The sequence below is a fragment of the Macaca mulatta genome, chromosome 6, assembly GCF_049350105.2.
Source record: "Macaca mulatta isolate MMU2019108-1 chromosome 6, T2T-MMU8v2.0, whole genome shotgun sequence".
NCBI classification, from domain to species: Eukaryota; Metazoa; Chordata; class Mammalia; order Primates; family Cercopithecidae; genus Macaca; species Macaca mulatta.
This window is the reverse complement of record NC_133411.1, coordinates 90,439,382-90,460,875: the sequence shown is the minus strand read 5'-3', so window position 1 is coordinate 90,460,875 and position 21,494 is coordinate 90,439,382. Positions and strand designations below refer to the sequence as shown.

Sequence of the window (21,494 nt, the reverse complement as noted above, 5' to 3'; positions counted from 1 at the left end):
CCATGTAGTTGAGCGGTTTTGATTGAGTTTCTTAGTCCTGAGTTCTAGTTTGATTGCACTGTGGTCTGAGAGACAGTTTGTTATAATTTCTGTTCTTGTACATTTGCTGAGGAGTGCTTTACTTCCAATTACGTGGTCGATTTTGGAGTAAGTACGATGTGGTGCTGAGAAGAATGTATATTCTGTTGATTTGGGGTAGAGAGTTCTATAGATATCTATTAGGTCTGCTTGCTGCAGAGATGAGTTCAATTCCTGGATATCCTTGTTAACTTTCTGTCTCGTTGATCTGTCTAATGTTGACAGTGGAGTGTTGAAGTCTCCCATTATTATTGTATGGGAGTCTAAGTCTCTTTGTAAGTCTCTAAGGACTTGCCTGATGAATCTGGGTGCTCCTGTATTGGGTGCATATATATTTAAGATAGTTAGCTCTTCCTTTTGAATTGATCCCTTTACCATTATGTAATGGCCTTCTTTGTCTCTTTTGATCTTTGATGGTTTAAAGTCTGTTTTATCAGAGACTAGTATTGCAACCCCCGCTTTTTTTTGTTCTCCATTTGCTTGGTAAATCTTCGTCCATCCCTTTATTTTGAGCCTATGTATGTCTCTGCGTGTGAGATGGGTCTCCTGAATACAGCAGACTGATGGGTCTTGACTCTTTATCCAGTTTGCCAGTCTGTGTCTTTTAATTGGAGCATTTAGTCCATTTACATTTAAGGTTAAGATTGTTATGTGTGAACTTGATCCTGCCATTATGATATTAACTGGTTATTTTGCTCATTAGTTGATGCAGTTTCTTCCTAGCCTCGATGGTCTTTACATTTTGGCATGTTTTTGCAATGGCAGGTACTGGTTGTTCCTTTCCATGTTTAGTGCTTCCTTCAGGGTCTCTTGTAAGGCAGGCCTAGTGGTGACAAAATCTCTAAGCATTTGCTTATCTGTAAAGGATTTTGTTTCTCCTTCACTTATGAAACTTAGTTTGGCTGGATATGAAATTCTGGGTTTAAAATTCTTTTCTTTAAGAATGTTGAATATTGGCCCCCACTCTCTTCTGGCTTGGAGAGTTTCTGCCGAGAGATCTGCTGTTAGTCTGATGGGCTTCCCTTTGTGGGTAACCCGACCTTTCTCTCTGGCTGCCCTTAAGATTTTTGCCTTCATTTCAACTTTGGTGAATCTGGCAATTATGTGTCTTGGAGTTGCTCTTCTCGAGGAGTATCTTTGTGGCGTTCTCTGTATTTCCTGGATTTGAATGTTGGCCTGCCCTACTAGGTTGGGGAAGTTCTCCTGGATGATATCCTGAAGAGTGTTTTCCAACTTGGTTCCATTTTCCCCCTCACTTTCAGGCACCCCAATCAGACGTAGATTTGGTCTTTTTACATAATCGAATTATCTCTATTCTTAAGCTGTGATTGTCAACCAGAAACCAAAAGGGCTACTTTTTGAGAGCAAGTTATCACCTAAGGAAATTTAGACCAGGCTTTCTACAGTGAACTTAGAATGAGCGGGTGAACAACTCTGCTTTCTGGAGGGGATACTAATTAGAAGACAAAATGTCAAAAGAAAGGGCAAAATTGAGATTTTCAAATACTTTTTTCCTTGTTTCCTTTTAGAAGTAATTTAATGATCATCTTGCTTTAAGCAACTATAATAACCCAAGATTTCAGAACTACCATTTGATACATTATAGGGTATCAGAAGGCACATTACAAATCTGGAATAAATTTTTTTAAGATTAGGCACAGGACTATTTCTATTGTTCTGGTAGAAAGTTTGTCAGGAAACATTTATCGGGCCCCAGTAGTTGTCCAGATTGAGTGTGGTATTTTCAGGAATGCAAGGAACAGGGCAGGATAGGAACTTCGTTTGTGGAGGTCACTTTCTGACAAGGTGAAAGGGGCTAAAGGCACATAAACAGACAATTTCCAAGTCTGTAATACAGTTAAAAACAACAACAACAAACAGTTATGGAAATGAAAGCAGATAGGGAGCTCAACTGGAAAAGCTTATAGGATGAGGAAAAGATGGTGAGTGGTGCATGCTCTCCAGGTACTGCAGTAGCTCCCACAGAATCCAGCATGGTTCTGTGCCAAAAGGGAATGATTTGTGAGTATCTGTGATTGATATTTGATTGAATTAGTTGTTGTTTCTTTTATGTTCAAAATCATGTTTGTTTTCTCTGTTGTCCAAAATTAGCAAGGGAAGTAGTATAATTTGCTCAATATTTTATATTTCATGTCATTTTGCATCAGATGTAATAGTAGCATATCAAAGGTAAGTCCCGTTAGTCTTCCTAACTTTAGAAATCCTTGAATGAGATTAGGAAGTGATCACCATTTACATTTATTATATTTTGCATTTAACGAGCTTTAGCTATTAACTCTAATTTGCTTCTCATCATATTCATCAAAGACGAACTATTTAGAAACTAAAACATCTCTGTCAGTTAGAATTTTAATGAATTAAGATGAAATGAGACAGTGTTAATTGGCAGTTGTTGCTGCAGGGGAGGTTTTTCGATCTTGTAAGTGAAACCAATTCATCTTTCCATCAGGGTTAATTTGTTTGATTTAATTCTAAGGATACACTGAATAGTTCCCCAAACTACTCATATTTATTTTCAGAATGGGAGAGTGGTTTAGTTCTGTTGGCCTTTCATCTGGATTCTGAATTTTCTTTGAAATTTATTAAATTTAATGGTTAATAAATTGTTGGTTTTAAGCAGCATTTGTATTACTGACTAAACACACACACATGCCTGCACACACAAAGGAATAGCATTACTAAGGCATTTGTATTTCAAATGTCTAAAACTTTCCAGTATCTAATCATTTTTTACCAATTCTCTTCCTCTGTCCTTTCTGTCTTCCTTAGACATAAATGAATGCGAAGTTGAGCCTTGCAAAAATGGTGGAATATGTACAGATCTTGTTGCCAACTATTCCTGCGAGTGCCCAGGCGAATTTATGGGAAGAAATTGTCAATACAGTAAGTATTCACGTGTGTGTGTGTGTGTGTATGCACACACACATATATGTATGCATATACATTTTTATGTACATCATCTACATTTATTTTGAAATTTGGGCCAAAATCAATATTATTTGCTTTCAGAGTGCATAATCCATTGAAATGGTACTTTTCATATTTGTGGTATGTTATTAATGCATACATATTCTCTAGGATGTCTCACTTAGTGCACCATATGCATAGAAGTGGTATCTTGTGACCTGAAAAGAATGACAACATTGCCTCAGATACTCAAGTTACATGGATCCCATTTTGGTTTATGATTATGTATACGACCAAAATTTCTACCACCAGAGTGACACTTTGGTTCTGAGAGTAAATTCAGGGTGTTGAAACCAGATAGGGCACGCTGGCTCATGCCTGTAATCCCAGCACTTTTAGAGGCCTCAGCGGTAGGAGCCCAGGAGCTCAAGACCATGCTGGGCAACACAGTGAGACCCCATCTCTAAAAAAATGAAATAAAAATAAAATAAGTCAGTTAGCCTCTATTATAAATAAAAGGTAAAAATAAAGGAGGATGCATTTGGGCTGTCCCACACACTAGCAAAAATGTTGCACACTATTTATTTGTCTTATTGGAAGCTGAAGAAAGTAGGGACTTGAAATGATGCATCAAATGACAGAGCAGTTATTTGCCTTAAGTGTTTACAAAGAGGCAGAAGGCACCACTCGCCTAAAAAAAAAAAAAAAAAAAAAAAAGGCTGGGAAAAAGTAGTAACGGGACTAAAGTCAATCGGATGGGGCCTAAGTGGGCCCAAACACATGTTCATAAGAATACTAATGATATAGCCTTATAATTATTGGACAGTTAGGGGAAAGTTCATACTGCTACTGCTTTAATGTATATTGTATGATCTGAGCACCACAACATCATTACGCACATTCAGAATGTAGATGCAGATGAGACTTCAGATAAAGAAACTGAGACTCATGTGATGTTGTTTGCCCAAGCTTTCACAGATATTTAGTGACAGAAGTAATGCTACAGATTTGTGATTCCCCATCCTCACTCAGTGTATTTTCCTCAAGATTGAGATACCTCTTTAAATAGAGAGGTATAATGTAAATGTGAATACATGACACGTCCATTCTTTATCACAGACACACACACATACCACATAGTTCTTTCTCTTCAGCCATAGTAAGAAATTTATTTCCCATTTTCTTTTTCTTTCTTTCTCTTCAGCCATGGTCTTTATAAAATAAAATAGGAAATATTGTTGAATAATTTGATATATAAATATATATAAATAAAATAATGATATAAAATGGGATACTCATTACTGTAGTCCTGACAAACTGTACAAAAATAATTAAACTCTGACTATCATAGAGAAATCTTGAATTGGAAAAAAAAAAAAAAAAAACTTGCTAAACTTAAAGTAATTGAGGAAGGACATTGAGCCTGAGTTGATGAAGAAAGGTACAGGGCACAGAAGGATGGAAAGGGAAGGCTGAGTAAGTAGGTTGACCATGCAACCAAATAGACCAATAGTAATCCAACCAACTAACCTAGAAACCTTCCCATAAAGCATTTAACTAACCACCCACCAAGTTAACTCAAGCTCAGGTTCAGCTCCTCTTTGGCCTGTCCCAGGCACAGCACTTGCATCCATTTTTGTTTCATGGAACTTGAAGATGGCTGCTCAGTCAACACTGGAAGTTGTGCTAAAGAGCACCTCCAAGATGTCTGTCAGTGAACATCTTATTAATATCATGATGAACAAAAAAACTGATGTCACTGACTATTTCACCTTCATTCAGCAAAAATAGAGAATTAGTACCTGAATAGAGAACCTTCCAGGAAGGAACTTTAGCATAGTTTAAAACAATACCTGGATTACAGCATTTCTAGGAAGGGTAAGGCCACCTCTGACCCATAGGAGGCCTGATTAGGGGAACAATTGTGGGGGAGAAACCTTCCCATTTTCCTAAAGGAGGATTGAATGGGGGACATATCATAAGAACCCTGCCTAGGGATGAGTTTCACTGTGCAGAGAGGAACGAGCCTAAGAAGTGACACCTGAGGGTGTAGATGTCCTAGAAGAGGAGACCTAGAATGTGGAACTCTAGGGCATGGAGGAATTGGGAAACGGGTTGAGTGGATAGGCTGGGGATGAGGGGTTTATGAGATAGACAGTAAGGCTATGAAAGAGGGAGAAATGCTCCTGCCTGTCATTAGTTTGTGCCTTGTGTCTTCCAACCAGTTTTTCATGTTGTGTTTAATGAAAACTTTTACTTTTCTGTGAATTAGCTTTATATCTATATAATATTTATATTTAAATTCAGGCATCTCTTTGAAGATGTGTGTGATAGTGGCATGCCTCCCTTCAACTGTCGTATGATCTGACATTCTAGCATTTCCTCTATTCTCTGTGCCCTGACAAGGAGATCAGAAAGAGTCACTTAGGGAGTTCCGTAAAATATATTCCTATCGGGTGTTTGCTTTTATTATATTAAATTTTAAAGACATATAACAAATTAAGGTTCTTTATTCTGCCTATTGTCTAGGTTTCTTAGGATATGGCTCTACTTTTTTCTGTAGTCTCTTAGAGTTTTTAGAAAATTTAGAGTAAAAAGGGACATTCTGACACACTGATGATTTATGCACATTGAGAACTTAGAGAATTCACTTGCTGTGGGGTATATAGAAGCACATACAGGTTACAGGTGGTACCAGCTCTAAGCTGCTTGAAGGTAAGACCTTGGAGGTTGTTGACAATACATAGACGATAACTCCTGTGCTGGCGTCTACCCTGGAATATGATTGATAACCTTTCTTCTGGACTTTGTATCTTACATGTCCCAGAGGGTGGCCTTTCCCTCATTTTTTACCAGACTTTCAATTTTAAACTGTATATTAAGGTTGCCTTTGCCAATATAATTAAATGAAATATTTTCAAAACTATTGTCATACCACATTTCAAAAACTCAAATATATTTATTTTAAGTTAAGCAATTAAAAGCAAGATGTTTTTGTTGAGATAGTACCTTAATAAATATTACAAAAATAACTGTGAATTATTTACTATAATGTATGTCTTTAATTAATTTAGCTATTAAGCACTTTTACTTTGTAAGGAACAAATTTATATCTAACTCCATTATGACCTGTTGCAAAATTATGTGGTAAAAATTATTATGCAAATTAATTACCTATTGAACATTTTCAGTAACAATGAAATTATTTCACATTAATAATGAACCTTTTAATACTAGGCAAAAAAAGTTTCCTGTACTTTTCAAGTGATTATCTTCTAATTATAGGGGAGTTAAGTCAATAATACATATTTCTGATTTAAATAATTTCAGTTTAGACTTCTAGATGTGATTCATACAACGTATTTACTTTGGAAGATCTCACTTATTTTTTAGTTTTATTATTTGTTTATTACCAGGTTTGGTTAAGTTTTATTATTGTTATATTTTACATGAAATTACGTTTGATATGTGAAAATCATTTAGATGTTCCTGTAGTATCTATCACAGTATTACAGCAATTCTTCTAATTAAAGTCCTAATTTAATTCCCTTGTTCATTTTATTTATTTATTTATTTATTTATTTATTTATTTATTTATTTATTTTGAGATGGAGTCTCTCTCTGTTGCCCAGGCTGGAGTGTAGTGGCACGATCTCAGTTCACTGCCTCCCGAGTTCAAGCGATTCTCCTGCCTCAGCCTCCCGAGTAGCTGGCACTACAGGCACGCACCGCCACGCCTGGCTTTTTTGTATTTTTAATAGAGATAGGGTTTCACCACTTTGGTCTGGTCTCAAACTCCTGACCTCAAATGATCCACTCACCTCGGCCTTCCAAAGTACTGCAGTTACAGGCATGAGCCACCGTGCGCGGCCCCTCGTTCCTTTTCAATGTGATAAGCTCAAGTGTTCTGACAGTTACTTCCTTAAACAGCTTGAAAAGAAAATGATGATGAATTGGAATGAGAAAACTGTTCTCATAAGAACAGATAAGTTTTGTCATATAAGTTTAACTGAACATGATGTTTAAACTAGATTAAGTGCAATGAAAAATAATAACACTCTAGTTAACTAATCTAAAAATAACTAGGATTGTTCTCATTTATTAGACTATGTGGCCCACAATACCTGTATACATTTCCCTCCTGGGTGTTTAAATATGACATTATTATATTTCAGGAATGGCACTCAAATTCATTTTTGTCACTGGCACTACTTTGGGAAAGTAAGATAGTTTTCAAGGGAGCTCTTATAATGCAACATCCACAAACAATTATGACAAACAAACAAACAATGACTTGGGCGATCTCAGAGGTTTTTACTAAAAATTAAAACTAAAATCTTCTAGTAAGGACTAAGTGATGTTTCCAAATATCATAATTACCCAGTTTTTGCAAATTTAATAAAATAATCTAGATAATTATATAGTCATTGAAGAATTCTGTGATATTATAAGGATATTAAAATAATACCTATGAATATATTTTGAAAGTGGTAAATTAATATTTTCTTAACTTCATTATTTGAGCAGCTTTAACTCTTTTAGCCATCATATAAATTAACTAGTATTTCCAAGCACATAAACATAGACAACATATACTGTGTGTGTGTATATATATAATATATATAAATAAAAAATATAGTTTATATATATATATAATTATATGTATTGTTTTTTCTTTTTTTTTTAAGACAGAGTCTCATTCTGTCTCCCAGGTGGCTAGAGTGCAGTGGCGCAATCTCGGCTCGCTGCAACCTCCACCTCCCAGGTTCAAGCAATTCTCTTGCCTCAGCCTCCCAAGTAGCTGGGATTACAGGTGCCTGCCACCATGCCCAGCTAATTTTTTTGTATTTTTGATAGAGATGGGGTTCCACCACATTGGCCAGGCTGGTCTCAAACTCTGGACCTCAGGAGATCTGCCCTCCTTAACTTCCCAAAGTGCTGGGATTACAAGTGTAAGCCACGATGCCCGGCCCCTATATTCTTTATTTTGATATCAATATGTACCACCAAGTATATTTGTTTAAGTACAGACTTATTCACTGAAAATTTCTAACACATTGTATAGATAAATACATGATGAGATTTGTATTTTTAAGCTCAGTATTTAATTATTGCTTTTTAAAAGACAAATTTGTAAATAATAACAGGCAAATCGTTTTTGTTTACTAAACTATATCTTTTCACCAATTCATATATGTTGACTTTACTATGTGTCAATCACCTTCCTAAGTACTTTAAATATTGATTTTTTAATCCTCTCAGCACTTTTTGTAGTAGGTACTCTTTATTACTGATTCCATTTTACAGAGCAGACTGAGCTATTGAGTAAGTAAATAATTTGCATAAGCTGACCTGGCTAGTAAACTTCAGAACCTGGCCTTAATCCCAGGCATTGTGGTTGCAGAGCCTGCAGCCCTAAGCATGATATGATCCAAAGGGATGCTGTTATTAAATGCTACACATTAAAAACACTTACACTTGATGAGTGGCCTTGGCAGGTGACAACAGCGTAAGAGGAAAGAGTGCAGGCTTTGCATTCAAATAGAACTGGAAGTTTAAATATTTTCTGTTTGTAACTATATGTCCTGACAAGTACATTGCCCCTTCTGAACCTCAGATTTTTTATCTGCAAATGGAATTGATACTATCTTTTCATGTATATATATTGATGGGCAGATTAAAATTCATAGCATATGTAAAATACCTAATAAAACATCTAGGTCAATAAATGTTATAAATAAGGAAATAACTGCATAAATGTATACACATAGGATTTTTTTTAGTTATTTGAAAAAATAATACCTGTGTATCTCACCTTTTCTTTTGTCATAATGTTGTGTGATTTTAAGTTTTATTATTTATGCAAACAACTTGTCCTTCATTAGTAAATTAGTGTATGTCCTTGAGAACAAGCAGTGTAGATGTTAGGTATAATGCCTGCATACCATGTTTTACAGATACATAAATTTAAGAATTCCTGTGGCATTAATATAAGTTTAAATACATATTCTTTACCCAAAATCATTAGAGGAGATAGTTGCTGTGTTTTTTTATAAAAGGCTATCATAACATATGAACCACAAACACCCAATTTGATTTATCTCTTTGTATGTTTGCAATTATTGTAAGATGTCACTGTTATTTGATCAGGTATCTTAGTGAATGACAAGCAAATGAATGTTTGCAGTAATTTTAGTGAATGACAAGAGGAGAATGAATAATTCCAGTATTTTCTAAAAAAGTGGTCAGAGATTATAGTTTTATATTATATAGCATGAAAATCCTACTCTTTCCTATCCAGATGTGACAAGACAAAAGGAAAACATAGAGAAATTCTGAAGTAAATTATTTTTTTAAAAGGGTCTATAAGGAAGTGAAAATTAGAATGAAAGCACACATAAGTTTTATGAGAAAACTGCCTAAGTCTGATGTTACAATATAGTGAATGTATTCAATTATATGATCAAATAAACTAGCCACAAATATTTACTGAGCTTTTCTTAGCATAACTGTGTATAAGGTTATAAGAACATACATGAATAAACTCATTCATTCAACAAATTGTATCACCCTCTAAAGCCAGGATAACAATGGTAATTGAAATGAATTTGGTTTCTACTCTCATAGCATATACAGAATAATGACAGAGAAAAAAAGAAGTATGTATTTAATAATAAGACATGGTAAGTGCCATGAGGGCAAAAAAGAGGGAGCCTATGACAGGGAAGCCTTTTCTGTTTGGGGGATTTAGGAAAGTGACATTTAAGCTAAGACCTTAAGAATGTGTAGTATGTACTCAAATAGAAAGAGGAGGGGGTGGTGGAGATGAGAATTTTATAAAGAGAATGATAAATAAACAGATCCTTTGAGAATCTTCAGGAATAAACAGATCCTTTGTTTATCCTCAAGAATAAACAGATCCTTTGTCTTTAAGAATCTTAATATTTAGTGGATGAGTTAAGAGTGTTATTTAACCAACATGTGATAGCACCTTTAGTACATCTTATCTTTTAGGCCTTAACAATAGAGTCATGAAATTTCAATTGGGGTTGTGATCTATCCATGCTAAACCATGTTTATATACTAAAAATTCATCTTATAAATATGTTTTTGTGCAACCATGAAGGATAAACATCAGAATATATTTTAACTTGTAAATGTAACAAGAAATCAAAGAGAAACTAAGAAAAATAAATATTTAATTTTAATCTTATAGTATTTCCTATAACAAATATCTGCTCTGTTGTAGAAATTTGAACAGGGTACTTTGGTAATGATTTTTGTCTTTGAAAGCATTGGCTAATTTAACTTAAGATTGTTCTACTTTGCTTGAAATACATAAAATAAAAATTAATCCAGAACTCCAGTGGGACAGGAGAAGGACAGTTTGCCTCAGGCTGGTACCTTTTGTGAACATTAAAAATAAATAAATAAAGGAGTTGACTATGGGTAAATCTGAGGAGCATAACATTTAAAATCTACCTATAAACATATGGGATACATTTACAAATAACTGTAACCATATATACTTGAATACATACAATTATTTTAACTTAATTTCTCACTTCTTTTAAAACATGCTTTTGTGAGTTAAAAAGAAAATCCAGAACACTGCAAGTATATCAATAAAGAAAGAAATGATTTCAATGTTATTACAGGATGAAGTTTTTGAAACAATAAACACAAAAAAATTGACTCAATAACGAAAGCAAATTGGATTTTTTGTGTCTGACATGGAAGTTCTGTCTTCAGTCAGGTGCCTCTGGGTATATTTTCCAAATGTTACACAACAGTTTTGTACAGAATTATCACACTTTGAAGGTTCACCTACTGTACCTTAAAGCGATAATGTAGTAAAGAAAAGACAAACAAGTATCTGCAAAATGCTCAAATAGACCATGTAGGACTTGTTAAATACTTCCAACAAATTGAATCATATTCTCATTACCTGGCAGTTTTGTATTTAATTGCAAATAATTACTGAAACATTCAGTAAGACCTTTTTGTTTTCAAATTATTTCAACGTTCCCCTTATGTGCTAAACTGTATATGTCCAGGGATTATAATTTAGTTTTGTATTTATTCTCCAGGCTAAAACTTGCTCTTATATTTTCCAGTTCAAAGACAAAGAAAGATGAAGTACTCAGACATCAAGGGAGTTCGAGAACAGCATAACTTGATTTAGTTCTCATAAAATTTAGAACTGTAGTGGATGATTGAAACATATTGCATTTTTCTCAAACTGAAAATATCACTCTTTTCAGCTATCACTCCACCCCTCACCCTTACAAAAAGAGCAGAGGGAGAACCCAAATAAAATATATACAAAACAAAACACCTCTCTGTTAGGAAACTACCAGTAAAGAAGTCATCCTGGGACTAGGAAGTTGGAACATTGCTAAAATGTAATTTGTGGGCCAGACAATATCTTCTACATGTTAATGCAGCATTCTTGGGTACTTAGGTGAAATTTGGGGCCTGACTGTCAGAGTGAGGCTCAATTGGTTATTTCACAATGGGGAAATTATAGCACAAACCACCGGGATTTCCGCTTTTATCACACTGCTAAACAGCAGAGATAAACTTTCTCAGAAGAGAAGAAAGAATATAGATGGTTCCTGATCTTTCACCAAATGTGCACAATTTTTCAAATGATGGCATGATTTCCTGAGCTCTCAAGGGTTTCAAATGGTTGCAATAAAACTTGACTGGCAACTATGGAGCTGAGTTTGGCAGTGACAGCAACAGCTAGTGTGGCCCTAGCCGCAGTTTTCAACTGAATCAGCACCCTTGGAAGTGATGGTTTCCAGCAGCATGTAAGACATAAAGCCAACTACATGTTTTGAGTTCCCATCTTCAAAGCAATCTTCTTCAACTGAAGAATGAGGGCACAGCAACCTTTTGCACTGCTTAGGCATATGGAATTTTAGGTGCAATTGGGATATCCTGATAAGATAGTACAGCTAGTTATCAAAAATGCAGATCGTAGTTAAGGGAAGGATTGTTAACAAAGATTCAGATTTATGGGTCAGATGAGAATGATAAAGTGATAAGATTAGATAGCATTACAAAGGGAGAAAGTAAGAGAGTAAAAAGTATAAATGGCTAAGGAGAAAATTTAAATCAGGTAAAATAAGTTCTATTTGCAAAGGTACAAAAAAATAAAATAAAAGGATAATCCAAGAAACAGAAGAGGAATACAGACTTAGAGCAAGGAAAAGAGTGTTTCCATAATAGAAACTGGTCAAGAAAATATAGGCCTAAGAAAAGATACTTTTAATGTGGAGGCTAAAACCATTAATGGCCCTTACATAATTGTGTGGGTGTACAGAAGAATGCCAGATTGCAAGTGTTCCAGAATGAGCAGGTGCTGAGTAGAAAATAATAGCCACAGGCTGCTCCTCCCAGGTTATGGTGAACTCTACTTTAAGCATATCTTAAACCCCAGAGAACCATTAAGGTGACTAAAGACCTAAAAATAAATTTCATAATAGTTACCTTAATAGCTTTATCTGGTCAATAACACACGTTCTTTTTAGAGCTCCAAAGGGAATGGAAACATAAAGTATCCAACTTAAAAATAAATTGAACTTGAGGAATATGGTTCTATAAAAAGAAGGAGAGCCAGAGCAAAGTCAGTAAATCCAATACTAAAATTCAAGGAAAACAGGAGCAGGGACAGAAAATAAACTATTCTGACAAGAAAAATGGATAGAACTATAGTTATATAAGGAAGCCTATAAATACTCAGCACTATTATCTAACTACGAAACACTGAAAAATTGAAACCGCAGCTCTTAGCTCTGAAAAATCCAGAGATATTTGTGGTGGTTTGGTGAAAAGAAAATCCGCTTTATATTTTCTCTGGTACACTTGGGCAGACACAAAAGTTTGTAAACATCCCTGAAATGACAATTTGATATATAAATGTTGCCTCATACTCATTTAACAGTAACTTAATAATGCTATTTCCTTTTCCAATAGAATTATTTCTGGATTCTACCACTGTTAATAGTTTTCAGAACCTTAGCACTTTCCTACAAGGATTAATATAAGGGCATTCTCAGTCCCACTCTGTAAGTGCTTAATGCAAGGTTATTAACCCTAGGTAAGGACCACAAACGATAGGTAGACAGAAGTGTCCTTTAATGAGAAAACAAAAGTCATCTGTTTATTTGTATTAATAGATGACTGAAATTTAAAATTTTCATCAATTACAAATATAGGCAACAACCAATCATAGTGTTAGCAGTACCTATGATTTTTGTCACTAATAGAAATCACAGATATTTTCATTTCACATAATACGTCACAAATGTAAAATATCACTGACATTTTTCACTAATATGAAACTATAGATCTGCTACTACTTATTTAATGTATTAATAGATCAGCATATACACTGATAAGTCACATATTTTTAAATATTTTGATGATTGCCTTCAATTTCTTTGTATTTCATTTTATATGTTTGAAGGCATTATTCTGAGAAGGGTCTTTAGGCTTCACCAGACTGACAAAAAGGTCCATACTATAAAAAAGGTTTAGGCCGGGCGCGGTGGCTCAAGCCTGTAATCCCAGCACTTTGGGAGGCCGAGATGGGCGGATCACGAGGTCAGGAGATGGAGACCATCCTGGCTAACCCGGTGAAACCCCGTCTCTACTAAAAATACAAGAAAATTAGCCGGGTGAGGTGGCGGGCGCCTGTAGTCCCAGCTACTTGGGAGGCTGAGGCAGGAGAATGGCGTGAAACCGGCGGGGCGGAGCTTGCAGTGAGCCGAGATCGCGCCACTGCACTCCAGCCTGGGGCACAGCAAGACTCCGTCTCAAAAAAAAAAAAAAAAAAAAAAAAGGTTTAGAAACCTGAGTTAATGGTTTGTCTGTTTCAAAAGACATTTTCTCCCAAAATAACGTGGGTGCAGCTTTTGGAGATAAAAGCTGTCAATGAGTCATTTTCATTGAATGTCCAGTCCTGGCCTTTCTGCTGAATTTTGTTCTCTAGCTCCATGATAAAAACATGTAAGTCAAATAGCAGATGATGAAATTGTAAACAATATTTTTGTCATTGTATTCACAGAGGTCTTACTAGCAGGGTTGAACTTTTATTGAATTCATTCCTGCTTCTCCTTAACTGTGCAGATTTAGACACTTAGTAACCTAGAAAGAGATGATGTATTCTAAATTACCTGCCCTGTGGACACTAACCCACATTTAAAAGACAAAGGAAAAGAGGTAAACTAAAGAGCAACCACCACCTCTTCATCCCCACATCCTCTTCCCCATCACCTGCTGCTCAGGGGCTGCTATCTGAAATTGAGCATATTCAACTGAACCTTTTCAGTCTCCTTAAAACTGATTAGTATCCATGTAAAAATTCATAATCAATTTAGTTATTTGGTTTTCCAATACCTTATACACCGTCACTTTAGAATAATGCAGCTGGTATAAGAGTTCACCAAAACACACCAGTTGTTCAGAATCATAGGATTATGTATAAAGTAATGGGGATCACTCAGTACTTGGGGCAGGGGGAGGGAGAAAGTCTGCCTGTTAACTTAGTGAAATTTCTAGTTAATGTGAACATCAGTTTCAAAGCATCAAGGTACTGTCAGTAAACACATTCTTAATTATGTTTTTTAATTTAGTTCCTTTCTTGTATCAGAGTGCACTCACACCTAGAGTTATTTAAGGAAGTGTATGTTTCACGGACATATATGACACTATCATCTACTTGACCTTCTTTGTTTAAGGAAGTTAAGCTTTCACAGACTTCTGGCTGTCAAACTGGAATTTTAAAACAATGGAAATGACTTATCTAAAAACTTAGACAATTTGCAAAATGGCTGTGGCAATAACATCATGCAAGTGATGAGACCAACATCAAAATAACTGACACACGATCCCTGATATTAAGTCACTTGAAATATTGCTCTGACATACATTTATCTAGTATTTTTGATTCCAAGAAAACAGACCCACTCAGTTTACCTCTAACATGAGGACTATTTTTAAGTTTGTATGTTAACCACATTATGATGAAGGCTTACATACTACTTGAGTTTCTGCCTCGCTTTCTCATTCTCATTCGCATTATTCCTATTTGTAGATCCCACCGTCTTTTAGAACTTTTGCTTCTTTCTGTTTTTACTCTGCTTCCTTGTCTGCATGAGTGATGAATTTAAATTTAATAATATTCCTCATCTTAATTAATAATAAGTAGTTCAAAGGATTGTGCATGAAAAGGTTAACACCAAAAAAGCAGTCAGTTTATAAGTGTTCCTGAGAAAGAAAACAATTCATTTAGTATTATTCAAATGTTCTTCATAGTATAGGAAAATATTATCTATTTATACACATTTAACCTTTTGAGTAGTCAGGAAGATTTTATCACAGGAGCTTTGGTGAATTCATTCATTATGCAAAACACTACAAAAGTTCCCACAAAGCTGTTATTAACTGTGTCCTAGTATTTGGTCTAATCACAAAAAGTAAAACTATTTTTTTATGTTCCTTGGGTAGCAGTATTATTAACCTAACAATATTGCAAAGTAATACATAAAATTCTGTCCAATGAAGTTGATAAGCCAATATGATAAGAATAAAGTATTTTTTCTAATGCACAATTATCTACCAAGTAATTTCTAGTGGACATCTCTGTGCCACTTAGCAGGGGGAAATAACATCTCCGATAGAGTTTTCACTTGGAGAACTGTTGACATTTCATCACTTGGAGAACTGTTGACATTTCACTTGTTTTGAACGGCCCATTAATATTTTCTTAAACATATGTTTTCTGATTACAAAAGTATTCCATATCTGAACAGGAATACTTGGGAACCACAAAATTATTTAGTTTTATTTCATTCTAAAATGGAGTTCATTTAATCAACACACGTAACGTACCATCAGAGGCTATGCATATAATGTTTACATATTGTTACTTGGTTCTTTCTACAGTGTGTCTTCCCTTATATCTGATTGGCCAAATCCCTTTTCAGATCTAAAGTTTGTCAATGAAACAGACATTATTTCTTCAGTGTACTTACTTTTTTCCTTGGTAACACCTAAAATACCTGCATGAGTATTTTATGCATACCTGGATAAGTTGGGCATTTGATAATTTCAGGCAGTTGAGTAACTAAGATTTCTTTGAGTTTAATAAGAATTCATTAGGGAGAAAGTTACCTAAGTTATCTATTTTGGTTGGTGTAAAATTGGGAAGCAGATGATCACTTGTTTAAACATAATGAACAGGCAACTGGATACATTTAATCCAAGTTTAAACTGAATTTTATAAAAGAAAAAATAGCAGAAAATTGCATAGTATTGGTCTTATACTTTTGAACAATATGTAAGTAAAAATGAACTATTGTTTTTCACTCTAGTCACACCTCCACTACTTCCAAGAATATGACAGTACATACAGTTTTTGAAATTTTAGGAGCTGGATAGACAAGTAAATTGTCTACAAGGCTGCTTTTATTACTTGCTGAGGTTTTTTTGTTGTTATTGTTGTTTTTTTTTTTTAGTACTCTACCTTAACAATAAAGTACTAGAGAGAAGTAAATACCTATAAAAGTCATATTTCAGTTAATAATTCATGTGATTAATTAGTCATGCTTTTGAGAAATGGGAGTTAAAACTAACTTTTCAAATGATTGCAAAGTGTGTGGAGTAAACATAATCAATCAATTGATTTAATTTACTCAATTTACTTTCTAATCTGTTGGCAGAGATAATGAACGTTGGCTCTACATTAAAATGAATATGATAGAAAAGAGAAATATACAGTGAAAATCCAAGTTTATGCATATATGAATGTTTAATTGGTATTTTGCTTATTCATTCTAAGGATTGTTGTGTACATACATAAAACACAAGACTATTAGAAACAAATTTAACCGCAACAACAAAAACAATCTGTGGTTGGGACACAAAGTTCTTGATAAAGTAATGATAAAAATTTTGAAATTTATACATAAACTTTTACCTTTTAATGCTAAATCAGACTAATGTCATAATTGCCCAGATGCTAGTTTCATGTTTGAAGATGTTAGCATTGAAAATTTATCCTGAGGCATTTTATCCTGAGGCACAATTTATCCTGAGGCATTTTCTTAAACAGAGAAGAATGCACTATACCATAATAGGCTTTCTTAAAAGAGGAAATGTGAACATAGTTAATATTGTAGAGAGAAAATACACAGTGAGAGAAAGGAAAAATAAGGCCATAGAAGTTCTTGAGGTAGGCAGTTCAGCATGTTCCGTGTCTACGGATGTCTCATTATAAAATTATTCTGACTTTAGTTTCTAATAAACTGCTTCAGCTGTAAAATCACTTTCAATCTTATAAAACAAAAGCATTAAACGTTATACTTCTGCTTTGCACAAGGAAGAGGCTCAGTAAATATCAGTTAAATGTTGAATGAATAACAGTCTATGTTGAACCTTTAGTCCAAAAGCCACAGCAGAACAACGGTGATGGAGAACACAAAGTGAGTTAGATCACTGTTCTACATCTTTATAAACATGACATCTAAGTGCCCTGCTCATTATTTTTTATAGTTTCTCTGCACTCCTTAAGGCATATGCAGCAAACAGAACACCTCCACCGCATCATGTTACAATGTTTATCATGACCCGTTGGTAATAGATGTACCTGGGTTCAAATCCTGGCTCTAAGACTTTAGGGGATTTACTTAACCTCTCTGAGTCTCAATTGCCTCAATTACAATTGGAAATAAAGATACTCTTCATGGGGTTGTTTTAAGGCCAAAATGCCTGACATATTTTTCTCTGCAGTAAGTATGTGCAGGCTTCATTTGTATATTTTAGGAAGGCCTGTGAGAGAAAAGATAAATCCATACCTTTGGAAGGGGAGCAGGAAAGAGGTATGGATGGTTCACCTAAATAAAGGAATCAGCACATTTGGATATTACTTATCTTAGTTTCAGAAGACAAAGATATTAGATGAGGAGATATACCAGAGTGAAGTGCACTTGAGGTGAGAATGGGTAAAATGCTACAAGAGTTTGCATTGCAAGGTAGGGAACCACCCTAGAGGGAGATACTGTCTGCTGTGTTCACCTCAATTAAATCGATCAATGATGTTTTTGAGCAGCTGTTACTTCCAGGCACTTTAGAAGATGCAAGGGATGGGCCCGTTTATCAGACAGGACCCAGATATAACCGTTGTTTGGAAGAATTTATAATCTAATGTGGAAGACAAATTTATAAATATATAAATGCCCATTAAAGGTATACTTAAATGCCAAGTGCTGTGATACACATATGCTTAGAGTCTTTTTGTACCCCAGGATTGGCACAATTAACTCAGTTTGGGGGAACGCTGGGACAGGGAAGAAAAGGACAGAGGCGTGAGCTGCAAAAATATTTCCTACACTGTCATCTAAATAAAATTCAGTCTAAGGTTTGCAGTTTGATATTGCTAGAAGGTAAATTTCAAGCAGCCAAGAAGATGACCTTTTTTTTCTGACCAATGGGAACCTATTGAATATTGAATATATATATGTGTGTGTGTGTGTGTGTGTGTGTGTGTGTGTGTGTGTGTATCTTCTAAGATGGTGAACTGGTCAGATAATTGGGAAGTTTATTCTGAGTGCAGTGTATAGGATCAATAAAGGGGACTCCATTAAGAAGAAGGAGGCAGTAGTACAGGCAGTGAGATTCGGGGCTACAACAGAATTGGCTAGATGAGAAAAGAGGACAAATAGGAGAATGAGTTAAGCAGTCAAATTAGCACATAATTTAATAGCTGATATAACTAATACCATTTATTCACAACTTCACTTAAAATATTAATTTTTGTTGTTTTAAAATCTTTTCCAGATAGAAACTTCTGTATTAGTTATCAGTATTTTGACTTCTCACTTTCAGCAACTATGTAGATAGTAATGAAACAAAGTTGGAAGGATTAGACCCAGACTTGTAAGGATTGCTCAGCATATGTACACCAGAGTGTAATCACTAGAGAAGATCCACCTCCTTAATGAACTAATGGTACAGATACCGTATACTGTATACTATAGACAATAGCACAATATAATTCTAAATCATTAAAAGAGCCTGATTTACTTTTCATTTTGTAGTAGTCCCCTCCCTACTGTCACTGTTACCCATTGGTATATATGAATGCGGACTCAGTGGCAATCTTTCTACTGAAATTACAGATCTTTTAGGAACACAGATGTTTAGTGTTATTGTTATTCCTTTTTATATTTGTTAACTTAGTGCTTAACATTTCTAACCCCTAACAGGCTTCAGAGTGTGCAGTCAAACCTTAAAAAGATCGTACTCGACCCATGTCTTTATGAAAAAGAGACCTGTATAAGTACATTTTGGTTTCATGTGATTAAACTATCTTTGTTTTCTAATGCTACTGATACACTTTCAAAATGCTGACTTCCAGTCAGGATGACATTTGGATATACCCAAGAACAAAACTAATGGAAAGGAAGGTTAGGAGTTTCTAATTTTATTTATAAAACAGAATTTTTAGTCATGGACAAGTAATTAATAATGACAATGGAAAAACTGCTCTTTTTAGATGATTTTCGTGCCACGGCATCTGTGTCATCTGAAGGAGTAAGGAAACAGAGTCCTAAACTCCAGGCGTTACATTAACAATCTTTATAAAAATGATAAAATATTTAAAGTAGTATTTTATCAAGCTTCCTTCCATCTGTCTCCTCTTCAACCACTAGTCAGCCAAGTGCTAGGCAATGCTGAGGTTGATGACTGGAGAAGGAAAATGCAAATATAGTAAGAATAATCACTCCATTCTTTAGATTTTAAGTGGATATTGCTACCCGCTTGACTTCTGTATCAAAATATAAGCCACACTCCTATAAATAAAACAAAAAAAAAGCCAGAATATTTTATTGGACCACCTGAAATTTCTTATCATGTGCTTTTGACAACTCTTGTGCAAAGGTGTGCAATCCCTGAATTTACCATACTTTTTTTTTTCTGAAAAAAGTATGATACTTCATAAGAAACCAATAGTTATGCATAGTTTTTTTAAAAATCTCAAAAACAGATTATGAAAAGAGTTGGCTGGGTACCACGGGGCATTTTGTGAATTTTTTTCCCAAGATATCCCCTTTATGTCCTTAGAAATTGGAAACAATGAATATTAACATTCTTCTCAAATTGATTGAAAATATAAGTCATGATGAAACAAACAAACAAAAATAGGATATGCCGAAGATACAGAAATCAGGTATTATTCAATTTGGGGGGAAATGGTTTGTTACTTTACTCTCATTTATGGACTTCAGGAAATGAGATTTCTTTGATTGGTCCAACAAAACTGCCAGCAGGTAAAACTTTATCTCCGTTTATCCTAAAGATAAGATTACTCAGATATGAAATTGGGGGGAAAAACTCAATTATAAAAGTGCTTTTCAGAGTTGTAATCTGGTTTATCAAAGTGTTAATATGAAAGTTTTCCACAGGACATCCTCATTTTGCACCACAATGAAGAAAAGTGCTTGACAGACCCAGACCTATTTTAAACTAAGATGATTTAATTAGTTATTTTTATTTCCAGTGAGTCTGGCAATATACTGTGGGGAATCATTTCATTTCCACTCATTACAAGAAGCCATAGTTTATATTTCCCCCAGGCGAAGATTTTTATCTGACAATTTGAATGCTTTGGTGACAGAAATATCTGATGATAAATATGGTATTAAGGAGATGCCAAGTGGCGTGATAGTTTGAATCATTTTCAGTAACAGCTCATGATTAATAATTGTGCTTATGTATGTATTCAATTATTGAATAACGTTTTGCATGGAAAATGGGAGTAGATGTTCTACTCCATTTTTATTTCTGTGAAAAAAAAAAAAACGAATGCATGTAAAACATGGCTGAACTGGTAGCAGATGTTTAAAACACGTGTCTCCAGGTAGTAAAAGAGGTCAGTCTCCTCCAACTACGACTTTTTAATCTCTTATTTTTGTTTTATTACAGTAAAACAACAACAATGTAAAAGCTACCATTTCCTGAAGGCATGTTTGTTGCCGTATAGTTTACTATGTGCTAACCATGTATTATTTCAAACTTATGAAACAAACCCGTAAGATGGGTGTTACTCTCCCTGGAATACACATGATTAACCAGCACAGTTCCCATACTTTGCTGTATATTGGTATCACTGTGAACTTTAAAAATATATATGTCTGGCTCGTACCCCAAGGCATTCTAATTTAATTGGTACTGTATGAGATGTGACCTGGCATTGGAATTTTTAAAAGCTTCCTGTGTAATCCTAATGTGCATCAAAATGTGTACACTACTGGATTAATCTGGAGCTGCTGAAAGATTAAGCAATTTCCCCAAAGCCACATAGCTGTTAAGTGGTGGGGTAGAAATTCCAACTCAAAACTTTCTGGCATCACGACTCAAATGCTTCCATGAAGTAGGACACACTTTTTCTTTAGGGTTCTGTTCAGAATAGAGAC

The 21,494-nt window shown here is 34.8% G+C and overlaps 1 protein-coding gene across 2 annotated transcripts in view; it reads left to right on the top strand.

Moving 5' to 3' along the window:
- The window catches only part of EDIL3 (EGF like repeats and discoidin domains 3), a 455,143-nt gene that overhangs the window by 260,113 nt on the left and 173,536 nt on the right, over positions 1–21,494 (top strand). For both annotated transcript variants that reach the window (XM_028849561.2, XM_001082527.4), the window contains one exon: positions 2,869–2,982. In XM_028849561.2, coding sequence (XP_028705394.2) covers positions 2,869–2,982 — 114 coding nt within the window. The remainder of the gene's footprint in view (positions 1–2,868; positions 2,983–21,494) is intronic.